The sequence below is a fragment of the Phragmites australis genome, chromosome 6 (genome assembly GCF_958298935.1).
Source record: "Phragmites australis chromosome 6, lpPhrAust1.1, whole genome shotgun sequence".
In the NCBI taxonomy this organism is placed as follows: Eukaryota; Viridiplantae; Streptophyta; class Magnoliopsida; order Poales; family Poaceae; genus Phragmites; species Phragmites australis.
This window is the reverse complement of record NC_084926.1, coordinates 3108348-3120530: the sequence shown is the minus strand read 5'-3', so window position 1 is coordinate 3120530 and position 12183 is coordinate 3108348. Positions and strand designations below refer to the sequence as shown.

Sequence of the window (12183 nt, the reverse complement as noted above, 5' to 3'; positions counted from 1 at the left end):
ATTTTTCTGATATTTAAATCCTTCTCTATGTATCTCTCCCTCTCTCTCTCTTTCTCTCTGCATATAGGTATTTATGTATGTAGGTATTTCTATCTGGATATCTCTCTTTATCTCCTCTATTTATCTTTTATCTCTCTCTTTATCTCCTCTCTGTTTTATTTTTTTATATTTAAAATCTTACTCTCTGTATCTCTATCCCTTTCTCTCTCTCTCTCTCTCAATCTTTATCTATATGTATTTCTCTTTGTATGTTTGTGTGTGTGTGTCTATATATATATATATATATATATATATATATATATATATATATATATATATATATATATATATATATGTTTCTCTCTATTTCTATATATGTTTTCCTCTTTGTATATCTCTCTTTCTCTTATGTTGTTTGATTCTTCTTCTTTTTGTCTGTTATACTGATTTTGATTTTGGAATCCATGAGATATTTGTTTTGTTCTTAAGGTTCCAGCATGTGGTGGTGTCCACCTAATCAGAGTACCTAATTCTGACCATTTTATGCAGGTGATAGAGGTCATGATGCGTGAGATTAACACAAAATATCACTCTCACCTAGTACAATATTCAGATATTGAAAAGGAGGTCAAAAGCTACTAAATACAGACAACCTTTCAGATTTAAGCATATAAAACAAAGAGAGTTTTGCCATGTAATTCTAATTACAATATATAGTAGATTCAAGCATATGGTCTTCTTTCCTTTTTTGAGTTCCCTATGTATTTTAGGTTTTTTTATTCTTCTGCAAGTTGATCTATGCTAGGGTTTTTTTTCTGTGATTTTGTGTTATAAGTAACGTTGTTTGTTTGGCCTTTTTTGGTTCTTTTGTTTTTTTGGTTTTAGTCTTTGCACCCGTTTGTATGTTATCGTGTTTGACTGCTATGCAGACTCGTTTTGGACAGATGCTATGGCAGTGTTTTGTTTGTTGGGCTTTGAGTGTTTTAAACTAATAGCATATATGACAGTTGTTAATTGGTTCAAAATTTGACAGTGTCGACCGTTAAATGGACAGACAAAAATGAAATCGAAACTTTTACTATTCACTATCGTTCTAAAGTTCTGTATAACCACTTCCATGTGGTTTATTTAACCGAGGTCTGTTATTACATCTACCCTTAATTAACACTGCCTTCTTCATCCTCTTCCTCGTAGTCCTCTTCGTCATCATATTCCTCATCCTCCACTAAGGAAGAGTACTCCTTGGCCATGGACAGGACGTTCCAGAGTTGGACGGTGAGGTCCCACCCCAGCACGGAGCCCCTCTCCGCGGCGTCCCACCTCGATGACAGGAACCCGTAGTGGACCCCGAGCAGCCCCGCCGCAAACAGCACGGCCGAGCCCGCAGCGGCGGCGCGTCCCCCGGCGCCGCGCGGTCGAGGAGCCTCAGGAACGCGGCATCCGCCGCCACCGCTGCCGCTGGGGGCACCAGCATCCGCCACACCATCCCGCACCGCATCTCCTCCGGCAGGTCCAGCCCGAGCCCGCCTGCTCGCCGTTCTTGGCGGTTCATGGCGACGCTAGACGTCGCCGTGGTGTCGATGACCTCGACGTTGCTGGAGCTGGCCGCTGGCTGGGCGGTGATGGTGCCGGCACGGCGAAGGGGGCAGCAGGTTGGAAGGAGCGGGCGGGTGGTGGCGGCGCGAGACGGGAGGAGCAGCAGCTCCATGGCTTGCTTGGAGTGATGGCGTGGTGGTGTCCGGGGTGCTGCGGGGTTGGGAGTGGCCGTACGTACGTGTCTGAAGACGAGGGAATCGTATCCTCTGACTTTGCTTCTGCAAATTCAGAGGATGAACAGTACCATGACATTGGATTTTTAAAAACCGTTAGATCTGGAATGGATGCACTAGATTAACTGCTACGGTGATTTTATAAACAGTAGAATTGCTACAGTATTTAGCTATATTAAATTGCTACAGCCGAATAATGTTAGGGTACTGTTCACTAGACTCATTTTACTGTGCATTTCGGTGATTTTGTGAAGCAATGTTAGAGGATGCGCGTTCGAAAACGAGGAAGGAGAAGGGCGCGGTTCGATGCGTTATTCTGCCACCCCCACCAATCATCATGTACCTTTATGGTCGGTGGCGCCCCTACTGCTCCGTTCTATATTCGTCTCCTTCGTCGAGTCGATCTGTTGCCCGCTGAGAAGCCGTCACTGCCAATCTCGAAGTCTTAACTCATCGTCACTAACCCTGTTGTCAGAATATGCCTCATGATTTTTAGACATCTAAAAATTAAGAGGTGCGTGAAACTAATTGAATTTGATCGCGTAGAAGAATGTTTGCCATTCTGTCCGAACATGCTAACAGCGCTGGCTTTAGCGTGCCCATGTACTGATTCGATGACGCTGATCGATTCTTATACTGATTCGCCACATACATGCACTGTCTGCTAATCGAAGGGTTTGACTAAAAAACTTTCATCTAAACAAATGTAATCTTTGACGCATCACATGAAACCATGGTCTTCATGCTGCTCGTTCCATCGTCGCCTCAGGCGAGGCAGCTAGAAGCCATGCAACAAGGTGTAAAATAGCCGGGCTACACTACGGCCATTCGGCCTCCCTCGCATGCAGCTTTGATATCTGCTAGCTCATCCGGATCTCCTCTACGTGCTAACATCCTAAAGCATCTAACAGAGTAACAGACGCAAGTGGAGCTTTGCTTTGACACTGACAACTTCCTCTGTCCTTGGTAGCCTTATGTCATGTCAGGCCTTGTCCGGATCGCTCTGTTCCAACTTTTCAGGTGATAATTTGACGCGAGGAAATGCTGAATTGCTCAATGTACTGTTGTAGATCGATGCAACGTTCCATGAGCACCAGCAAATGACAGTTTCGAGAAAGGAAAAGGAAATGAGCAGAAGAAAATACACGGTGACTTGATATTTGAACCCAAGCGGATGCAGTGCACCACGAACTGCAAGTGAAAGTTGCACCAGCACAGTAGCAATGGTGCAATTCCAGTTGCATGCACGGTTCTGGATTCTTGGATTCGGAGATGGTATAATGGCTAGAATATCCACCGCAAAAATTTTAGTCACAGGATCTGCAATGCTATTGCCACAGCTACCACAACATTTGCAAGAAGAGAAATGCAACAAGAATTCACAGTCACAACCAGATTATATATCTACAATGTCGAAGAATCTTGCAGTCCCATCGATCTCAGCCAGCCGTGCGCGCGGGCGCGTCGCGGGCCTAGCAGTCGGCCTTGGGCGCCTTGGGCGCCGAGGTGACCGCGGCGGATGCGTTCTTTCTGTGCTCCGTGCGGCCGAGCTGGCCGGCTCCGTCGCCACGCCCGGTGGCCGCCGCACTCCGCATCCGGCCCTTGCCGAGGTGGTGCTCGCAGAGAGCGTAGCCCACCAGCGTCATCTGGCTGCAGCGCCACCCGCGCCCGTTCATGCGGCTGCACCGTGACCCCTCCAGCAGCACCGCCGAGCCACGCCGCTTCCTTATGCCGCCGCCCCCGCCGCTGCTGTCATCCTTGATCTCTTCCTTCGTCACGTTCGCGGTCACCGGCATTGCTCTGCCGGCGCCGTTGACAAGACGCTTGTCGGCCTTGATCACCGGCTCAGGTATGTTGTGATGACCATTCTGTAGGCTGCAAGTGCACAATGTAGCATTTGCACATGGCTTAGATGGGACTAAAATGCGATCATGGTGACCCAAGAAGCAGCACATCATATATTAAGCATAGCTCAAGGATAGCAAGATCACAACATTGCAAAACATTATAGTCCTACTGACACTGAACTAACCGATGGTGCTCATGTCATTATAATCCAGTCTGCATGATCACAACACTGCAGCGCATTATGGTTGAGGCAGTGCAAATCAGAACCTATTCCTGGCCTTTGAGTAAATGCTACGGTGCAGTCCCTCTTCTTTCACTTCATCGATCTGAATGCATCATATATGGATGCAATTCCAAGCAGCTAGCGCCGGTGCAAAGTACTTAGTCCTAACAGAAAAAAAAGTGCGGTGTGGAAGAGAGCTGAATAGTTCATGATGCGCGCGCACGATCGCACATGGTCCATGTTTCCCAAAGCACTGGTTGCACTCATACAGATCGAGAGAACATGAACGATCTAGTTACAAGGCGATCAAGCAAGGACACAGCTAAGGAGCCATATATATAAGCGCCCCCCGATCAAAGTGGCAAAAGAGGATGCACACAAGTGCACTGGATCGATGTAGCATGCATGCATATAGGGGTGGCAGCAGTGGTAGTGCCTCAGCCTCTACTACAGGGGTACATTTACATGTGGGGTTTGTCTGGGAAGGAGGGTATTAACTGATTGGACTGATGTGTCTCGTGTGTCAAGCTAGCATTGTCCCACAGCTAGTATAAAACAGTAAACACAAGCCCAGCAAATAAGAAAGGGCCTTGGATGCTTTCCCTTCTTAGTTATTATTCTCACAGCCGCACTAACACCCACACAAGTACACAATGGCACAACTGCACAAGAACTTTCTTGTTTTGCTCCTGTTCCGGTTTCAGACAGCGGTTCATCACATACCTCCTGTGACCATCTGCAGGTTGTTGTTGTGCACCCAGGCTCCTGCTGCAGTCCTCCACATTGTCCTACAAAAGTAGCAATCCAAGAACATGGGGTTAGCTAGATCTGGGCATGCATCCACCCCAGGGGTGCAACCGAACAAACTTTTCAAGAACTGTCCTAACAAATTCCCTCTTCTTGGAGCAGTATATCCAGATTGGGATCAACAAGCTAGAAGCATGCATACCTGCGGCAACAATGGCAGCAACGCCGCGCGCCTCACCGCCGAGGAGGGCTCGCGCCCGAGATCCGCGGCACCATTTGGGTGCAAGCGCAACTCCTCCTCCTCCTCCTTCTTGTCCCCCACAGTGCGCTCCTGGTGATCTCTCGATGTATTTGGCGATGGCTGGGGTGCGGACGGATCTGAGGGCAGCAGGTAGGAGAGAGGCTGGCCCTGAGGCCTCCTCCTGATCCTCATGGACGGAGGACGAGAGAGAGAGAGAGAGAGAGAGAGAGAGAGAGGGCAATGGAGATTTGGGGAGGGTGCAAATTTAAGGAGGGTGGCTTTGTGCGTTGGTTTCTTGGTTTCTCGGTTGGCCTTTTATGCCTGCACCCTCATGGACGCATCGCATTTATTTGTGGGAACCAGTAAATGGAATAGGGCCATCGCGGTGCAAGATTGGTGCCGTTTCACTCCGGCGCTTGCTGGATTTTGGGTTGGTTTTGGCACGAGAGATGATGGTGGATGCGGATGGCATGAGGGGTTGAGTGAGTGGTGGGATGCTCCTTTGTTTTTGCATGCAAATGATGCAATACGCCATGTGCGTTAGAACTGTTCTATAGGGGATGGGATGGGGTGGCAAGGCAGGTGAGGTTTGTCTGATGGGTAGTATTGCTAGGTGTACAAGCAATGCGTATCTCAACGAGGGTCGCTGCGATTATAGTTTGAATACGGGGTAGAAAGCAAAGCCCCGAATTTGATTAAGCAATTTTTTGAAGTTTTTATGCTACGTCCAGATTTCGTGTTCAATACGGCAATGGATCATGAGGAGAAAAACATTTTTGGCACGAAATCGCAACAACCTAGAACAAAGTACAAGAAAAGAGCCCAAGAGTTTTAGAGATTCAACAACAATCAAAGAAACACTCAGAAAAGCAAAGAGTGTCGTATTAGAGAGTTGCGGTGCCCAAACTAGACCTAAGGTTAGTGGTGACGCACGTGAACCCTGATAACATTGTATGGCCATCAACTCTCTCGCTCATATCGGGCGTGATCCCTTGTCATAATTGGATTTAGGGTTAATGATGACACATACGGATCCAGACGACATTATACTGTAGGCCATCAACTCTCTTGTTTACATCGGGTGTGCACCCTTACCAAAATTAGACCTAGGTAGTGATCACGCACATGGATCCATATGAGGTTGTAGGCCATCAATTCTCCCGCTCGTGTTGGGCATGCGTCCTTGCCCTATGAGATGGTATGCGAAGAGGAACAATTAGGATTTGTACGCTTGCAAGATTGCAGCAAATACGCTTGCAAGATTGCAGTCATACGAGCTTCGATTTCACCCTAAAAGATGCAGAAACACGGAAGAGGAAGCAACATTATTCACATTGGTTGGTAGGATGAGATGATCAATATCTATCTCATCAACAATAATCACAGATATCCTTCTAAGCTTTTGTACTAATTTTACGTACTCGAATTGTTATCACAATCATAATTAAGAATGCCGGATAAAAGTACATGGATGGTTATTGTATTTGCATGTAAAAAAAATCTTGACAACATAATAATAGCATTTCTGGTAAGGCTTAACAGGTAGACAATTATTGTGCAGATCGAGCAAATGCATGTTGACATGAAACCAGTTAGGTGCATCCGGCTTTTGGCGAGCTTTAATTTGTGGCCTATATGAGTTACCCACGGCAGCACAGTGAGCTGTGCTATATCGATTACCAGCTTACCAATTACCATAACCCTTGCCAGAGCTGCTACGGGTACTAGTCTTGAGACGCTGGTGTAAGAATTTTCACTGACCAGTGGGACCCCCTTCGCTAATATTGAGACGTACCAACACAACTGCCAATCCGACACCGGGCTTGCACGGAGATCATGATCCCTAACAGGCCGAACCTGCTTCTGTCAAGTCTGGGCTTTTTGGGCCAGATAAGTTGGATTGCATGTACCTGCCTTTTTGTTAAGATGAGGAAATCTTTGTGGGAACTAGCAAATATGTATAAATATCTAAATAGTAGATGTTATTCATCCGATCTTTATCCAAATGCTATAGTTAATCTCACCAGCCTAATGGTAGAGGGATTATTTCGCGATATTTTGTGTCCGCATAAGAGCTTTCTGCACATCAATCCTTTCACTTGTGGGATGGTAGGATCAATTGCAATCCTCAGATAAGGATTAGACATACGACATTTGATATTTACACATTTATATATATTTACTTATTTACACCAAAGATTTTCGCTATAATTGAATTCGTTGCTCTGTCACGACTGCATGCAGACAGGTTGATGGATACCCGCACCGGCCCTGTACCATCAGATGGTTCGGTGATCTTAGCGTTGGGCTGTCTACATGCAGTCCACATGATGTGTCCTGTCAGAAGAAACTAAGGCAAGCAGACAGGTTGATGGATACCCGTACCTGCATGGCCTTGGACCATCAGATGGTTCGGTGAATCGAAGCTGAGTGCTTATGGGCAACGGAGCAGAACACACAAATGCTCCAAACCCATGCATCAGTAGCTGCTAAAAGACCCCAGCAGATACGTTCAGAGCACGAAGACAGCAAGATGTCAACACGCCATACCAGATCAGAGACCCCCATACAAATCCCAAATTACGGGCGTCCTTAAGTACGGTTACTTGGAAGGGGGACAGAGTGATGCCATACGACAAGGGAAAGGACAAGTGAGATGGTCCTTGCAATCAAGCTCGAGGTAAACAGCATACCCAAGTGGACAGCAACATGCTTTCTGATAAAATGTTGCCAAGAAACGGTAAAAACTAACAAGTCGTTAACAGCCCTTGTACAGGCTACATTGCTACTGCATACACATGGTGAATCGAGAAGGTAAAAAACCAGGCAGCAATGGTGCTCACAGTCACAGCAGAACTGCTATGGAGTTCCTACCTGAATTAGTAGCTTCATCATATGACAAACTTACTGAAAACTTCAGGACACTCCACTACATTTCAGCCTCATTAAACGCTCCAGAGACATGGAAATGTTGATTGCAACCACTTTCCGTATTATTCGGTACACCAAAACTGAACTCAGAATACAATACAGATAGACAAAAGTCTAAAAAAGAAGAAGATCGTCATTTACCATCTCATGTATTGTCCTATTCTCTTTTTTTTTTTCCCCTCTGATTACTGCTAGCTAGACATGAAGTTTACATCATAAAATCCTATTGAGCCTATACAGATTTCTAGAACTAGAGATCTCACTAAATGTTTGCTTTACTCTATGCAAGGATTCCAAAATCCTTGATCTCAGTTATATCAACTTTCGTTGACCGATTCGTGTGAATTATTATCCTAGGAAACTCGATATTTGACTACTACAACAGTTCATGTACAAGAACAAGTCCGCACTTGCCTTTATTGTTGTATCGTATGACGCTGTTTGACCAACATTTGTGCGTAGAGAAGTTCGTTCCAGGAGTCCGGTACTCCAGGAAGGCACCAGTGGCTGCAGTCCTGATATACCTCAGGCGACTTCTTTTCCTGCTCAGTCAACTTCTGCTTGCGATAGACTGAAGGGTGTGCCTCCTTCCTGTAGTCAGTCATCCTTGTTATGTTCAGGTACACAACGGGTGTTTTCATCCCATGGAGCACCTCCTCCAAAATGCTCATCTTTGTTGGGTACGGTTCGAGGTACTGCTCATTCGTTATTGGCTCTGTTTCCTTGTCACAACTGCCACCTGAATTCCATTGACCCCCGCTGCATAACAGAAATAGACACTAAACATCAGTTAAGCTGTACCTATATATCACATCAAACTGATCCTGCAAGAATTCACAAATGGATCTGCGTGCCTGAAATGGGATGCTGAGTAGCCTCTGAAAAACACAGTGGTTTTCTTGGGATTTACGTTGGAATCAACCCACTTGGCCCAGGTGTTGAGAGCTCTGCGATAGGCATCATGGACATCCAGCTCACTATACACGCGGTTGCCCTCTTGATAGTAATCTTTCCTGTGGCACAATTTAACATACTTATAACAGTAAACAGCAAATGAAATGCGGGATATATGTACTGCAGATCTTCAGTGAATCAGGCAGGGCCTTGTATTGCTTACCCTAGAGCAGTTTTGTCATGCGTCCACCAGTGACCAGTATTGAAGATAATGATATCTGCATTCTTGTACCTTGGAGACGCTCGATTGATCATGTCAAGCCTGAGAGTTTCCCTGGTACCCTTCCCATTTCTGATTGGCATCTCCCATTCCTGAACAAGGAAAGGGGAGACGAAGAACTCCACACTGCAGTTGTATTCCTAAACAACAGGATGTTTGCACATTAATAATTCAATCTACTTGCTTAAACGAGCACAAATAACAGAAAAAATGGAATATAGCATATCTACCTGGAACAAGAAAGAGTAAGAGCCCTCAACCCTGAATTGGCTCCTGCCGGATACCTCAAACACCTTCCTCTTGTCTTCGACAGAATTCCTCAAGATACAAACCAGGGATTCCCACATGTTCCTGTTGAGTGAATCACCGACAAACACCAGTCTCTTTCCCCTCAGCCTCTCCAACATATCAATCGGATTTAACCTAACATAAGCATCATATAACTGAATACGTCACACACGGCAAGAACTAACAGAATTCACAAAAACTTCACAGTTGCTCAAGTAAATTTTCGTCACCTTGGGATTCTGCATCCGCTGGGTTGCCACCGGAGCCTCTGGTAAGCTTTGTCAGGCCGGCCGTTGCGGTAGCAGTTGAACGACTCATCGACGTGAGGACATGATCCCGCAGGGTAGAGAGGGTACGAATCATCTTGGACCCAATTCCCGTAGAACATATCGCAGCTGGCCATGTTCTCAGTCCAATCAACCTGCTTGCGTCCGCCCGGATTAGCAGCCTCTTTCACCGGCGCAGCACTGTTGTTATTGGCTATTCTGGGGACTGCTTCTGCTGAATGATCTTTCAGCGAACTAGCACTCCCCTGAGGACCAGTAGTTGCTTCCTCGTGCTTATTCGCTGCACTGTTGCTTCCATCTGAAGCATCAGTACTTCTAGTATGATTCAGGTTGTCTGCAGGAGCCTGAATTAGGACGGTCTGGTTATTGCCTGCAGCTCCACTGCTCTGGGACGCAGCTCCATTACCGCCCATGGCCTCTGTAACTGTACTCCCAGTCTGATTAATGAATGGAACAGCACTCCCAGTCTGATTAATGAATGGAACAGCACTCCCAGTCTGATTAATGAATGGAACAGCAGTACCATTGCCTAAAGCCGCTGTTCCACTCCCTAGCTGGTGCGTGGAGCCGGCAGCATTCCTTGCACTGGCTTTCACCGCTCTGCCATCTTCGGCATCCACCGAACTCGCATTTGCGTCGGAGCCGTTGATCCGAACAGGCACGCCTCCTTTCGCCGCAGCCCCAATTTGGGCTGAACCACCGCTCGGATGTTCAGCCCCACCCTTCGCCTCGGCAACGGTGCCCCCGGTGGAATTTTCGGCTTCTGCACTGCCGGGCACACGATCGTTGGGCGGCACGCCGCTTGTCTCCGCGGCAGTAGCGTTGCCTGGAGCGCGATCGCCGTCGAGAGCTCCGCCCGTATTGCTGATCGGGACCTCGTCTCCGCTTCCCAACTGCTCACCGGGCCGAACCGCGATGGAGCCATTGCCTCCCGTTTGCGAGCCCCTCTCCGCGAACCCGCCACCGCTCGGCCCGCCACGCCTCGCCGTGACGCCGCCAGGAGGCCCCGGGGTGGAGGAGTTGGTGGGGAACAGGGAGGAGAGGAAGCCCGAGACCTGCGCGCGGTAGGGCGACGCGGAGGCGATCAGGCCGTCGAACCACGTCGCGGCCGGCGACGAGGGCGCGGGCGCGGGGAGGGATGGCGCGAACGCGAGCAAGACCGCGAACGCTGCGAAGGCGAGCGCGAGGCTGTAGAGGCAGAGCCTGGCGGGCCGCGCGCGCCCGACGTACACCGCAACGCCGCCTCCGACGCCGAGGTGGTCGACCACGGCCGCCACGCCGCTCTGCCTCCACGCGCCCTTCATCCGGTGGCGGGCGCGGCGGGAGTTGGCTAGGGTATACAGGAGCGCGGGGCAGCAGCGCGTAGGCGGTGGCGGGGTGGGAGGAGAGGAGGGAGCGCGCCGTGCGTGGCCGATCGATCTGCTGCCGCTGCGGTTGAAGGCTTTTGTAGGGAGGTGTTGGGGGCGCGGCGTGGTGCGGGTTGGGAACCAAAGTAGTAGTAACCAACTACGTGATCTCTTGGGATTTTTAAACCTCTTGCGTTTGGTTTCATGGGGTGCCTCGCGAGCGAATCCAACCACAGTTGTGCCGGGCTGCCAAGGCGCAACAGAAGCCGGATCTCTCGGGAACTGGAGTTGAGAGGAAGGCTGCTGGGAGTTCCGTAAATTGCTGTGTACTATTTGCTGAATTTGAGGCTTCAGCATAAGTAGCAGAGAATTTGAATGCTGAATTTAGATAGAGTCATCAGAAGATATGAATTTCTGAAGTCGTGTTGTTTGCAAATCATTAGGAGAGCTACATGGTTACATTGCGACTGTGATTAGGCATAGAAAATGACATAATTAATTTTTGTAGTGAATATCAAAGTTGTAGAAAATTTTGTGTAGATAATTTTAATATGCTTATTGTATTGTGTTTCCTGATGTAGAAAAATAGATATGAAAATGAAAGATTACTAGACTATAATGGATGTATTAGTGTTGTGACTGTTTTGTAATACAAATTAGTTTAATATTTACAATACTTTCTAACTAGAAAATGTGGTATATTAAGTACGGTTTTTGTATATAAGTACGATTTTCTCATCCTCAAGGCAAATATGTCTTTTCTATAGGTTAAATGGATGATAGTGCGCGAGAAAGAATTGAAAAATAGAAACAGTGGCAAATAAGAAAGTTTATTTTGTGGGATAGCAAATAAGGAATGATCTTATCTTCTAATGGCAAATAAAGAATTTTCTCTGCATAGTAATGGGTAAAAAGAACATATTGCACCCATCATGAAAATTTTCCCAAAATGAGGAAAAACATATATAATGCTCTCTTGTATCACTATGCCCAAACCCAAGCAAACAATACACAACCATACCAAAATTTGTGCAGATAATCGCAAAATCTTCCTGCATTTGCACAATCTGTTCACTAAATTCACCACCTAGCTCAAAATTGAGATCTTTTGTACTCGTACTGATATATCCCTTCCATTATCTAGTACCGACTCTATGTAGAAAACAAACGCAATCCCCGTATTGAGCTCGAGTTAGGCGAAACTGTGCATACTCTTTCCCCTCAAGGGACGCCTCATTTAGAGCCCAGATCACGCAGATTTTCTCATAGTTTCTCCTTGAATGTCTCCTCATGTTGCATGCCGGTGCCGATTTTGTTGGCATGCCCTCATGCTAATTTTGCATTGTTGCT

The 12183-nt window shown here is 47.1% G+C and overlaps 1 protein-coding gene and 2 pseudogenes across 2 annotated transcripts; all 3 read right to left on the bottom strand.

The window, feature by feature from the left end:
* Positions 1-1136: 1136 nt before the first annotated feature.
* LOC133920784 (uncharacterized) lies at positions 1137-1716 on the bottom strand (annotated as a pseudogene).
* A 1504-nt stretch (positions 1717-3220) lies between these two features.
* On the bottom strand, positions 3221-5342 carry LOC133920783 (uncharacterized; annotated as a pseudogene).
* Positions 5343-7778: 2436 nt separating this feature from the next.
* LOC133921108 (protein trichome birefringence-like 1) lies at positions 7779-10994 on the bottom strand. 2 transcript variants are annotated; one of them, XM_062365852.1, is made up of 6 exons: positions 10011-10994; positions 9431-9911; positions 9143-9335; positions 8856-9052; positions 8593-8751; positions 7779-8497 (listed from the first exon to the last, which is right to left on the bottom strand). In XM_062365852.1, exons 1-6 carry the CDS (start codon positions 10789-10791, stop codon positions 8155-8157), a joined length of 2154 nt encoding a protein of 717 aa, XP_062221836.1. In that variant the 5' UTR covers positions 10792-10994; the 3' UTR covers positions 7779-8154. The 2 variants fall into 2 exon arrangements, with proteins under 2 accessions (XP_062221836.1, XP_062221835.1); XM_062365851.1 differs by having other exon boundaries at positions 9431-10994.
* Positions 10995-12183: the final 1189 nt, after the last annotated feature.